Raw genomic sequence first — 13,896 nt, 5'->3', positions numbered from 1 at the left:
CTTTCTCCCCCCTTCGAGCTGACAAGGGGGCCGACCGCATTCGTGCACTCCCAACAATAGTCACGAGGAGCTCTTCTTTTCCGTGGGAGGACGGAGTCTCTTCTTCTTTTTTTTTACAATATTCCCAATCTCTGAAATATCTCTGACTACATTCCAATCTGTCGTTATTTTTTTTTTAAGTTTCCTTTGATAAATTGATTGAATCCAATATTAAAACGAAACAAAAAAAAAAAGAATCTAAGACACAAGACAAAAATTCCCGTGTTAGGGTTATGGGCCAATCGTGTGTCCCAGCTTCATCATCATCAGGACTTTTTGAATTTTGAAATCAGTTGAATCGCTTATTATTATTGCCATTGGAATCTTTCCCATCAAACAGGAAAATCTTTTCCCGTTCTCTTTCTTTAACTTGGCTCGTAATCTTTTTTTCTACTTCTTCTTCTTCTTTTTCTGTTTTCCTTATCCCATCCCACACTCACAGGGGTAGACGACAAGACTGTCAAGTCGGTCGTGAGATGCCCAAGGGCTGCGACCGCAAGACGACTCGACTCGGGAGTTCGTGTCGGTTGTAAGTGTAAAACCAAACAGGTGCTGAGAGCCAAACTCTTGGCATTTTCCCTCTTGCCCCCTCACGACAAATACAGAAAAAAAAACTGATTTTGTTATTTCGACTTTACTCGACTTCCCTTTTTTATTTCATGTCGTGTAACTTTTCCTTTCTCCCAACCAGCAAAGAAGATCGCCTTGCATATAATTCAATCCAATTAGAGTCTTCATTCCTTGAAATGTACGACCCAAAGGTAAAGCCCCCTTTGCGCATAACTCGCTCAAGTGTCTTCCCAGGCCCAACGCAAACACAAAAAAATGCCAACCAGAAAAAATAAAAATAAAAATACTTTCAGCTGTTATGTTTTCCCACTTTTTGAATTTTTCAAGCCAGGTGCGGGAGACAGCCGAGGAAACGGACAGTGGATTCACCACCACCGGGGCTGCATAGATTTTACTTTTTTATTTTTCCCCTTTAAACGTACACGTTTACATCGCGACTCAATTAGACGGCATTGAGAGAAAAAAAAAGAAGCGTGATTTCTTCTCGACCTCGACGAAAAGAAAGATTGCCTCGTAATCGTAAATTCAACAGTGTGCGCTTATGTAAACTACACGTAACTTTTTTTTCTCTTTTTGGATTTTGTTTGATTATTACTCAAACCAAAGATATCCATCCATCGCAAGGTCCCCTTATGCACCTATCTGGCAGAGATAACAAAAGACCCATATTGCACCCCATGGGGTAGAAGAGAGAAAAAAAGAAAAAAAGGTGAGAGAGCTGCACCTCGGTACATCTTGCCCGCTTGCCTTTTTTCTTTCCCTATCTGTCTGTTGTCTATTTTCTCTTTCTACAAGCAATCCTGCGTACATATACGAGAATACAAGTCACACGTCCGGACAGTTACCGAGTGTGACATAGCGCCTGATGGCGTGACGCACGCCATCAAGACATTTGCATACTGTAGCTGGCACTAAAAAAACCCCTCCGTACCGAGAGCACTCCGTACAGCGGGGGCAACACACACACATACACACTTTGATGCGTACGTAAACTGTGTGTTGTTGCTGTCGTTGTTGTATACGGGGCGGGCGCCCATTCTTTTCGTTTGCATGCGTCGCTTTCGAAGGACGAAATCAAAATGGTTGAGACGTCAAGAGATTGGGGAGACATATCAGAGAAAGAAAATAAAAAAATAAGGAGGGAAAAGAGGGCCGGAGTCGAGTAGGAGAGAGCCTTGGTCCCGAGATTGGGCTTTGATGTTAGTATACTGAGAGGCTGACGCAAGCTTCACGGCTCCGGCTTGTTTACCCAAATATATATTCATCTCGACTCGGAGAATATTTACGGATATTACCAAAAAGGGGTGCAATACACATGGGACGTACACAAATATAAATAGAGAGAGAGAGAGAGAGAGAGAGAGAGAAGCGACTAAACTTTTCTTTTTCTTCTCGAGACTGTTGACTGACTGAAGAGGGCTAGAAAGGTTGCCAGCGTGATCTGTCCGTCAACGCAGGCAATGGGCGGCCAAGAAAAGAAGAAAAAAGTAAAAGGTTCCCCCCAGTCAATCAATGCAATCACGCCGTCATTAACGGGCCTGCCTTTTCTTCCCTGAAATGAAAACAAAATTCGTTTCTTTCCCCCCTTTTTGTTTGTCTCTTGTTCACACAATCGACGCGTCAAATTGTCAAAAAACGTGAGGAGGTCGGCCCACTACTACTGTTTTGGTTTTCACCCGATCGTCTCTGCTGTCGCTCTGGCTGACTGGCTGACTGGCTGGATTGAATTATGAGTGGATTGAGAGACCGCCTCCATTAACGCCTCCATTAGGAAGTTAAGGAACAAGTTTAGACCGTTTTCGTCATCATTAAAAAAGTGAGAACGGCCGAGCGCGGGGTGGGCGCGCTGTTGTGATGGCGATTTGGTGTTTGCCGTGGGTTTGCCGATGTCGAAAAAGGAGAATGGACCAGGAGGGCGCCGCTATAGACAGACAGATTGGAATCGCTGTCGGACCGATTCATTCCGTCGCACGCCATCGACCACATCGAAAATGTCGACCATTCTCTCTACTCTAACTAGGCCCCCCTCTCATTTTCCTTTCAACTCGGATCGACTTTCTACCCCCAAATATCCATCCATCTCAGACAGCTAAAGACCTTTTGCCTATACTGGAGGCAAAAGGTCTTCGACAATCCGATAAAGCACACGGGCCGGAACGACAGAGCCAATGACGCCACCAAGACGGTCATCAGGCGGCCCACACACAAACAAAAGAGAAACGAAGAAAGAAAAAAAAAATAAAGGCCCAGGAAGACAAGAACAAAAGAAAAACAAACAAAAAAAATAACAAAATAAAAAGTAGACGAAAAAGAACGAACGACTCCGAGCTTTTGGCGAGGGCATATAGTAAATCGTATACAGTAAGTTGGAACGAAATGTTTGTAGCGATTGAAATAGAATTTCCCGCATTTCCATTCCAATTCCGGGGGAGAAAAGAAAAAGAAAAAAAGAGCCGCAAACCAAAACACAATACACTACTGAAAGTAGTAGAAAAATAAGATAAGATGGAAAAGAAGCAACCAACGTTTCCCATCCCCCACTTCTCTTTCAAAGCTGCTTCCGTGTAATGTTTATGCAACTGTCTATCGATCGACTATTTCCTGGAATCTTCCAAGTTTTTTTTTTTTCGTCGGTAAGCCCCGGAATTGAATCCCCACATATTCCGTAAGAACATTGAACTTGAAAGATTTTCGCACATCCCATTTCGTAGTTATGTCTTATTGTTATTTTTTTTTTTTCACTGTCGATTGTTTTCCACTATCGGGGCAGACAAAAAAAGTATAGACGGAGGAGTTGTCGGGAGGAGAGAGAACGTGGGAGGGAATTTATTTGAATGTGTTTTGCGCTCTAGAAACTGTTAAAGGCGTAGGCCCCGCGAGAGAGAGAGAGCCTTTGAGTTGTACGTCGATCGTTCTTTAACGCCCCAGCAAAAAGAAGCAGGAGCAGCTGCGAGCGTGTCGAGTGGCGATATGCAAATCGCGTTATACACGCAACGACGGAAAAATAGGCTCTGGCAATCACCGACCGACTCAACGCTCTCTCTCTCTCTCCCCTCTCTTTTCCATCTCACTATTAAACTCGACGGAATCGACATTTGTCATTGAGAAGAGCCGGACGGCAAACATTGACGCCGGCAACCTCTGGGGAGTTTTGAGACCAGTGAATAAAACGAGTATGGTGGGGGGGCACATTCTAAAATATTATAATATAAAAAAAAAAAGGAAATGAAGAGCCAAGAAAGAAACGATATCGCATAATAGTAGCCGGGCCCCCGGTTGATACCCAACGGGTTAGAGCTGGCCTGAGCAATCGGCGGGACAGATGTGGGGGGATATAAAACGGCGACGAAACGTCTTTCATCGTTGACAGTTTTGTTTAACTGGGATGACGGAAATACTTTGGAGGAGAGAGAGAGAGGGGGGTATTATGGCTACAATTGTGAAAGAGTTGGCGTGCGGAATAAGGGTGGAGCCGGTTTGGGGGGGAGGGGGAGTTGGGGGGGGGGGCATAGTAAACAACAACAACGATAATGCGACACGACAGAAAGTTTTTTTCTCTTCTAATAATGGCTTTATATGTGTAGTATAATAATATAAGTGAGACCATAGGAATAAATAGGATTGGAGACTTACAGTCGTTGGAGGTGGCCCAGCGTGGCGAAGACCAAGTCCGGGATGTACTGCAGCTGGTTGTTGCTCAAACGCCTGTGTGAGAGAGAGAGAGAGAGGGGAGGCAATAAATAACCAAATCAACGTAAGTATCAATAAAATTAATAATAAGCCATAAACGACGTCGCAGAAAATTTTACGTCACATTTCTCTCTTTAAGACTTTCGGGGAAAAGAAATTTCTTATTTTAAAGAAAAATAAAAGGGCTGTTATTGCGTCACCAGCGGGTGAACATGCACATCCATAATCGAGTTTTTGTTTCCTTTCCATTCGGACGTTCGGAGTTCCAGAGTCGCATTTTTCAGTTTTTTGTTTTGATTTTTTGGCGTCGTTCCCATTCGTTCGGGGTCATTAAAACGTGTGGCATTAGGCGAGAGAGAGAGAATGAGACTCGGAATAAAAACCGGTGGTACCCGAGAAGAAGGAAAAACAAGTCAAAATTTCAAGAAAAGAAAAAAAGAAGACCATGACGTTGAAAAAGAGAGAAAAGAGCAGCCACTTGAGGGTTATCTAAAGCCCTGCGCGCGGTGGCAATCCCAGAGACCTATTCGGGATTATGGTTCACTGTAACGACCGAACAGCTCGTGAAGGTCCATCACAATTGAGACGGTTCCCCTGGCCCCTTCCATACGTCTAGTGGTTTTAGTATAAAAGTCGTTAAAAGAAAAAAAAAATAGTCGGGAGAACTAAAAAAGAAAAAAATAATAAAATAAAAATACGTGTCGACCTTGGTCCAATCCCGTTTCTGCACTGACGTAACGACGTAATCGACCCTCTAGCTCCTTCCTTCGCCCGTCAATTTACTTACGACCAGACTATAGTTATTACGTTATTTCATCACACACAGCAGCAGCAGCATCCTCTACTAACTGGCGGGTACCGAAGAAAAAAGTTAAAATGGAAAATAAATCGAAGATGATTGGAGTGGAAAATCAAAGAGCCAGCGGGCGGGAATCCGAGAAGCTACACATATACCGTCTTTTGTACAAGTTCTTTTTTTTTATAAATTATTTTTTATCGGACTAGTCAATAAATATAGACACGGTTCAAAGACTCGTTATAAGGGAGATATCTTGACTTTTGACTCCAGGGAGAGAAACCGGAAAAAAAGTTAAATAAAGCAAACAATAAAAAAAAAAAAAAAAACAAGACAAGAAAAATAAGGTGTATACAGGCTGCGGATAGGGGATGGAACGCAAAGAAAAACGAGAAATGATAAAGCATAATTCTTTGTGTGTCTTGTTGATGTTTTTGCTGCTGCTGCTGCAGCTAGAGCCTTGTATAGCCAGACGAAATAAGAGCGACAGCAAAGAATAAGAAAGAAAAAGAAGAATGAATGAGATAATCCGGAGCGAAGTTCGTGATTTCAATCGACAGCCGGCGGCTATATGAACGCCCCTTTACACGCTGATTGACCCAGTCGAATCGTGAGCTTATAATCGGACGGCTACAACAGCGACAAGAGAGCGTCAGCAGTATAGTAGTAGTAATACCGACTGCTGCTCAGGCTACTATAGCCAAGAGGAAAGCGAAAGAGAATTTCCATCCCAAAAATTTCTTTTTTTTTTCTCTTTCTCTTCCCCTTTGGAATAATCTAATTGAATCAGATCAAAAAAGGCTCGAATCAACTCCTCCCTTTTGTGTATACAAGTCAAAGGGGGAAAAAAGCCTCGGCTTGACTGCGCTAATCGCTCCGATCGAGGCTCAATTGTCACGGTCCCAAAAAGGACATCCGGGCTCAAACACCCAATTCCCTCCTATTTTGTTTTGTTTTTTTGTTTTTTTTCAAAACGAAAAAATAAATAAATAACCAACTAACTAAATAAATAAACAAATAAAAGAAAAGAGAGCTGAGGCGGAAGACGAATAGAAATACTTATATCGACGCCTGCGGGAAATGTATATTATACAACGGCGACTGGGGCCAAACGAGCTCGTGACTATTCGACGATGTCAAGTCGGGACCGGGAAAACCTTGTGGACTACGTGGTGCTGCTCTGTTGTTGTACTTGGCAATGTACCTCAAACGGCAAGCAAAAGGAGAGGAAGAAGACCAACCAACCGACCGACTGACTAACCCAAAGGCAAAAAATAAAAAACAATTTCTCCTAAATCTTTTCTGGCTGCAATTCAACAGAGAGAACAACAAAAAGGTGCGGAAAAGGAATGCGCAAAAACGCAGGGGACCCGACGACGACGATGACGTCCGCCGAGGCACGAGGGGTCGTTGGAGAAGTGTCTGAAACCAAACGTCACCGAGGCGATAAAAAGAGCGATGGAGAAATAACCAGCTAAGGGAAAGTAAGTATAGCTCCCGAAAGATATATTAAGAGGCCGACCGCAGGAGAACTTGCGCGCCCCAGCACACAATATCTACATGTGTATAATAGCGTAGCGCTGTATGTTTATACCCCAGTGTGAAATCTAATCAATTTTGTTACAATTCCACCCCCGCCCAACAACTGACAAGCAGAGCCAAAGGGAGGCCGACAATTTCTATTTTTGATTCAATCTTCTTTGAAGAATAAGAAGAAGATTTTTTGAAATTTCTATTTTTCATGCCCATTTCTCTCATTTTCATTTGCATCCAGCCATATTCACGGTGTGTGAGTGTGTGTTTCTGAAAAGAAAAACATTTTCCGGCCTTTCATTCAAAATGTTTTTTTCTGGCTTGCTCCTAACTCTCCGTTTCTCTGCCATGTGAAAAGAATGAGAACAAGTCGAGCTGGATTTTTGATGGATGATCCATCACTGGCCTTGGCCAAGCTCAACCCAAAGAGAAATGAAACGAAATGTAAAATGATAAAATAAAGAGAGAAGAGAAGAGGCGCGCGCTCTCACAACGAGGACAAATCAGGTGTCTGCGAACGAGATAATAAACGACGTCCCGAGTCACGGATGAAGGATTGACTCTTGATGGAGTTGGGAGAGCCCCTCTCGTCTACATCTGTCACTTGCTGTTGGGTTTTCGTTTGTGCTCTCGATTGACCCTCGCGTGCTGCCACGACTCTGGGCCACATCTTTTGCTCTTCCCTTGTATAGAAAAGTCGGTTGAAATGAATACCAAAAGGAAGAAAGAAGAAAAAAAAAAGGCAAGGCAACTAACATTCACTACACACGACTATAAGATCAGATCAATGATTTTCCGAATCCCCCCCAAAACCGGCCCGTCTCCTTGGCCCGGCAGGATATTTTTTTCGCGCACAAAGAAAAACAGCGCTGGACCATTTACACACAGCACAACTCATCTGATAGGAGGGAGGATTTAAGAGCCACCGCTGCTGCTGCCGCCGCCACCGCTATTGCCGACGCCCTTCGATCAAAATCACTCTGGGAGAAAACGTTAAAAACGTATGAGCCAGCCAGATAGATCCTCTAGGTTCGCTCTCTCCCAACCGTCAACCGTCATCTTGTGCGCACACAAAAGCTATACAGGACCGTCCATTCATTTCCCTCTCCGGCCTTTTTTTTTATTTTACGATCGCGGGAGAGAGCGGGAGAGTGCACCGAGGGGTGCAATAACTAATTAAAATGTTAATCAAGATTATAGACGCCCTACACGACAGTCGAGGGTGGTTCATGCTGTTTTTGCTGAATAGACCGACTAACTAGATCGAACTAAATCTACTACACACTGCGCCAACGATGGTCCCAATATTCCAATTCTCCAATGTAAGGCGACCTCGTCCGTCCATCCCGCAGGCCGCTGGTCTCACACACACACACACTCAATTCATTGCCTACACACCAAACTCAATTGTCTAAAAAGCCCCATGCGAGAATTTTAATTGATCCTATCTTTCTCATTCTTTCTCTTTTTTTTGTGCTGATTCACCAAGACTACGGGCGATGAAAGACGTAAAAAAGAAAAGAAAAGAAAATGCTATTGCTTTCAACGACTTTTTTTTTTCATAAACACATCACCTGATCAGCCCCCCAACGGAGAGGAAAGAGAAGACATACTGTAGACACGTATTGAATAGATGCTCTTATGTCTTCTTACCCTACACGCCCAGTCAGCGCATTTGGCGGGTATATATAACAACTAATAACTGGAAGTAAGCAAGGTAACTATTGGGATAGGAGCGAAGCGAGAGATAACGTCACCGGATAAAAATAAACCCTTTCTCGGCCCACCGGCAGCAGTCTCGACAACACGACGTAATACAATAGAACATGGAAGAGAGAAGCTTCTTGGCGATAGATACTTACAGGATTCGTAGATTGGCGAAGCCCTCGAAATCTGAACTCAGCAAACTGGTCAAGTTGTTGCCTTCCAAATTTCTGCAATAAATCAAGAGAAAAAATAAAGATATAGATATATTTTTTTAAGAATAACAATCAAAATGTCCGCCACGGTACTAAACTCGCAGTCGACAATGAAATATAAAATACAGAAAGAAAACACACAGAGAGTGAGTGGGGTAATAGATAAGAAATTTGGCCGTCTGAAGAGTCTAAATTCAATTTCTGGAAAGTGGACACGTTTCTCTTCGTAAAAAACTACCCTCATCTATATACATATAAAAAAAGGCCGAGTGATGGTCAAGAGGTTCTTTGTCGACAAAATCCGGCCGTATAACAGACACAAGAGATGTCCCGTTTCTCCTCGAGAGAGAGAGATAGTAGCAACGTGGTGGACCCAACCGATGTGTCGGGACGTGGTGGTGGTGGTGGCAACAAACAGAGAGAAATAGAAAGAAAGGAGACATAAGAGCTTTTTAGCTAAGTGCATGTGTAAAAAGGTTGTTGTATTGGTGTGTACTGTCTGCTGCCACCCAACCGACAAGACCACCGCCACCACCAGAGAAGGAGCCCAGACGACGACAATATCATCACCACACCGTGGAAATGCCCCGGTGTCTTCCTCCTTCGTTTGCCTTTCCCCGAAGCGCAACGGCAATCGACATCCTCTTCTACACCAAAGTCCAAAACGAAAAAACCACCACCACCAACAGCCACTATATGCGCAACAACAACGCCAAGCTCCCACCGGCGTGTGATTGCCGGGACCCGGCCCAGACCCCTACGTCCGTTCATGGAGTCGTTTGACGTTGTTATTCATTTTTCCATTTCTCAAAAAATTGAGAAATCAACAAAAAGAGAAAATCTCCGTAGTCTTTTTCGAGTTTGAGTTGATAGTTTCTACTTCTCCCAAGTTGTATAATTTGAGAGAGTGTCGTAAAAATGTACACTCGACTAGCAAGTGACGTTTCCCGATCAGACCAGCTAAAAGCAGACAGAATCTCCCCACCCTCCTCTACTTCAAACTCCTCCCTTTTCTCTTCTCAGTCTTTTGTTGGTTTACCGGCTCCGACTAATGGATTTTATTAGGATTTTTTCCTCTCTACATGTAGAGAGAGAGAGAGAAAAAAGAAAACCACCAAGCGCGCGCGCTCGGTTTCGCCCGTCCGCGTCCTCACTCCCGCCCGCGTCCCTCCTCGGCGGCTGATGAGGTCCTCCACACAAGAGGGGGGGGGGGGGGAGTGGGGAAAAGAAGCACTGGATGTGTTGCTGGCCGTCGTCGTCGTGTAACCGCCCTGCCAACTCCACGCGCGGAGCAGCAGCACAGCACAGCATACATACTATATCCTATATGCTATACACCCTCTGTTTTTCAATCAATCAAGAGTGGCTTTTCTTGTTCAATCGTGTTTTTGGCTCCTCGACCAATTAAATCATTTGATAGGGCGCGGGTGCGGTCGATCGAAACACGATCCGACCGGCCATCGCTGATGAATCCCAGCCCGTCAGATTGTGTGTCCTCGTTCACCCCACAGACCGTCCCTCCACTTTACTATTTACTACGCAGTTGTCCATTGTTTTTACACGACGATCGATCTCGACGGAAACAGGAAAAAAACACACGAATAAAAAAGAGGACTGGGACCGCCAAACCCGAAATCCGCCCGCAGCACGGCGGGTGTTTTTCCGTTGCATTTGGCGTCGCCCTCCACTTTGGTTCAATGAAGGCGATCGTCGTCACTCAAGCGACAGCACACACACACGGTCATTCAAACGAGTCAAATCAACAAAATTTCAACAAGGAAAAAGGCCATCAGTCCGACACCACCACAGTTCGTGACACTTAAAAAAAAAAGGCCGCAGTTCAGATCACACAAAATGGAACGATGTCTTATACTGGGCGGGGAAGGGAGGAAGGAAGGAAAAATATTGAATTCTCCAAATCGTAAAACCAGTCGCTAGTCGGTCACGTCAAAGAAAATAAGCCAACTGTAATATTGAGCTAAACAAGAGCGAAATTCGGACCGATGAATGACAGGGTTACTCATGGCTGTTATCCGACAGTTGAATCCTAGTAGCCTCATTGACTTTGATTTTTTTTTTTTTCTTGTTTAAGGCCGTCCGCCGGAGACTAATGGATCGATCGGGGCCAACGTTAATTTCCCTTTTTTTTTTTCTTCTTTTTTTTGGGCTTCTCCATTCAATAACACATTACGGCCATAGTAGGCCGACGCCGTTCCCGAAGGGGGGATTGGGGGGAATCATTTTGTCGGGAGTCGGTGATTTTTCGAATATTTCCTTCAAGTGGCTGCTGCCGGGCAAAGATGGATGGGTTCAAGAGAGAAATAAGAAGAAGGAGAATATTTTTTTTTCCTTCATTTCGTTGTTTTAGCTTATAGGAAGCAATCACTTAAGAGAGAGAAAAGAGGAGAAGATGTCGAACAAAACAGAGATAGAGCGGACACGTATATATATATGTGTGTGTAAAGTTTGAGGATGATTTCGGAGACGGAAAGACTTTTAGGTCCGTCTCGACTTTCCCAGTGGCGGGGGGAAGTAATCTGTCGCGACGTAGGGACGCGCCATCGTGTTTTCCCTATACAATATGCGTATACAGTATACAAGCGCGTTCCTCTTAAAAGTCTCTTTTTAGATCCATCGGATGAATTCCTCTGCGGCAGAGGAGGGGGGTCAGTAAACAACGGAACGAGACAAATTTTTACCCATCTCTCCATGGGCTGATGACTTTTTTCTTTTTCTTTTTGTTCTTTCTTTTTTAGCTTTCAATCGCTTGAGCGTCTTTGGTTTCAAACAGTTCATCATCCTTCCATTTGACTCGAGTCCACGGGCCATTTCGGAATCGGAAATTCCGATCACATCTTTCATAAAGAGCGGCCCCACACTCTCCACAATATGGAATACAATTACAAGCACAGAGTCCCCTGTGAGCCTTTCAAGTCTCAAAAGCCAATCATCTGTGGATAAGCGACCGAAATGGAAGGAATTTAACGGCTGTGATTGAAGCGGACGACATGGGCCGAGGGGGGAGAAGAAAAAAATAAATTCGTTGAACAATGAAAGGAAAAGACGGAAAAGAAAGAAGGTCTTTTAAGAAAGATGACAAGAGCCACAAGAGGAAATCATCTGGGAGAAGGAGAACGAGTGGCCGATTATTTCATTGACGGCCTCGCCCCTCTATCTATCTCTCTCTTAGGTCTTAGAGTCTCCCATTTTCCTCTCTGATATTGTTCCTCATTTCTCTCGCGGGACTAGCGAGGGACTAGTGTCAAGTTTGAGACCTCGACTCCTCCTACCCCACTCTTCCAACATGCTTTCAATCTAATGTAGAAAGCATCCGCGTTTGTAAAGGAGAAGCAGCCAAAAAAACGGCAGCCAGCAGCAACCGGGAAGATAGAGTCAGTCAAGTCAAGTCTCTCTCTCTACTTGCCATCTTCTATCCAGAACTTCTCTCCTTTTTGGATCATGACAACGACAACAAGCAGCGTGTTGAAAACGATTTCCGTCCGGCCCCTTTTCATCCGAATAGATTGCAGGAAAGGCAGAAGAAGGAGAGTAAATACAAATAAAAATAGGTCGCGAGAATAGAGATGAGTGCATGGCCCGCCTCGACTGCTGGGCCGCAATGGCTTCATCCTGTTTCCAGCTCAAACGAAACGAGGCCCTTTCGACCTACACACAGACAATAAACGCTTCGTTCCAGCTTCTCTTTGCCCACTGACAATTTCCATTCTCCGCCAAGGGAAAAAAGACAAGGCCCTTATCACGAACTAGCTCCCATCCATTTTCACGATCGAGTTGACTGACTGTGTCTTGTCGGTAATTTTGATTTAAGTCTCGTTCCGCCGGCAAGAGCTATGCACGTTCTCGTCGTGTTCTCGGAAAGAAAAGATTCGACAGAAAGAATAACGACAAGAACAGGAGAGACAATCTATCAGTGAGCCCAAGTGGGTCACGGAGGACGAAACCATCGTTTATTTGTCTGCGAAACATGAAAGACGAAAATTCCGCCGATAGTCTATTAAGGGAACGACGGCAGAGCGCAGAGCCTCCGATATCATTAAGAAAGAAATCGTGTGTTTAGGTATTAGGTGGTGGTGCAAATACAGTCGAGTCTGAAAGAACACAGCGACACTTTGCCACTCGTTGCCACATTCCGGCCGTAAGCCAATAAGACATCGCATCGCTTACGACACCGCCAGACGCTGGAATGTCCAAACCCCACCAACCCCCCTCCTTTTGTTGCCCCCTTGTCGTCACCTTGCCGTAACCGACATAATCCATCGACACAGATAGAATGTCACGAACCGTTTCCTTCTCCTTTTCTTGTTGTTGTTGTTGCCTTGATCGATTACAATGACACCTGACCAAAGCGACAATGCCAGCAGTCTACTACCGTGGAGATCCGTCGACCAACGAATCAGGTCTCTATTCACTTTCCAGCGCATTGAAAGAATGAAACGAATAAAAAGAAAGAAAAAAAAAGAGAAAAAGTTTTGTATCCAATGATGGATACGATCTGCCCGGCCGACAGCTGTTTGAATGACGGATCTAATCAAGACAGATTGTGCGAGGCATCAAGTTCATGTTCTTTTTCTGATTTCTTTCGCGCTGGCATTCGACCAGCAGCGCCGCAGCAGAAAAGAGACACACACACACACACACGCACGCACATCTAAGAGATTAGAGCAACACAAAGCCCCAGTCGATGCATTCAAAGATCATAAAAAGTCTTTTTCGCAGCTGAGCGACGAAGAAAAGGAAAACGATTGCACGCACTCACGCGGCTTCGAGTGTGTATAGATAGAAAGAGAGAGAGAGAGAGAGTCATTACGTGATGGGATACGTATCGAGATAACCCATTATCTTGTTCGCCAAGAAAAATGCACATTATCTTTCAGCAATAAATAGTATTCCTTTTTTTCTAAAAAGAAAAGGAGATAAGTTATTGCACACATTTCCTAGTGTTTTCTGCTGTCCAAATCCATTTTGGGCTTATGACAAATGGGTGATGTCCCGCAGTGAAATTTTCTGCCTTTTCGGGTTTTGACATTCGCTTCCTTTTGGCTCGACCCTTCTCCTTTTCTTTTTAACTTCGCCCTTTTTCTTCTTTTTGAATGGCTAAATTGTGTTACACCTTCCATCCATTTTCTTGTTGGATCCGTATATATACCGATTCATTTCCCTTCCCCCCCTGCGTTTAGACAAAATCAAAATGGGACAACCTCAGTCATCCCAGGTGCACCGGTGATTCAGGCAACCGACTACGTGCCCTCCATACAAGGAGCTTAAAAGTTGACATTGTAAAATTAGTCAGGGACCAATTTGGAAAATCGCGCATGATCTGGTTAGCGC

The 13,896-nt window shown here is 44.3% G+C and overlaps 1 protein-coding gene across 2 annotated transcripts in view; it reads right to left on the bottom strand.

Annotated features, from left to right (window-relative positions):
- The window catches only part of LOC124335774 (protein slit-like), a 68,392-nt gene that overhangs the window by 38,717 nt on the left and 15,779 nt on the right, over positions 1 to 13,896 (bottom strand). For both annotated transcript variants that reach the window (XM_046789233.1, XM_046789232.1), the window contains exons 3-4: positions 8,491 to 8,562; positions 4,243 to 4,314 (exon numbers count right to left, since the gene is read on the bottom strand). In XM_046789233.1, coding sequence (XP_046645189.1) covers positions 4,243 to 4,314; positions 8,491 to 8,562 — 144 coding nt within the window. The remainder of the gene's footprint in view (positions 1 to 4,242; positions 4,315 to 8,490; positions 8,563 to 13,896) is intronic.

Source organism: Daphnia pulicaria, chromosome 4, assembly GCF_021234035.1.
Source record: "Daphnia pulicaria isolate SC F1-1A chromosome 4, SC_F0-13Bv2, whole genome shotgun sequence".
NCBI classification, from domain to species: Eukaryota; Metazoa; Arthropoda; class Branchiopoda; order Diplostraca; family Daphniidae; genus Daphnia; species Daphnia pulicaria.
This window is presented reverse-complemented; position numbering and strand designations above follow the sequence as displayed.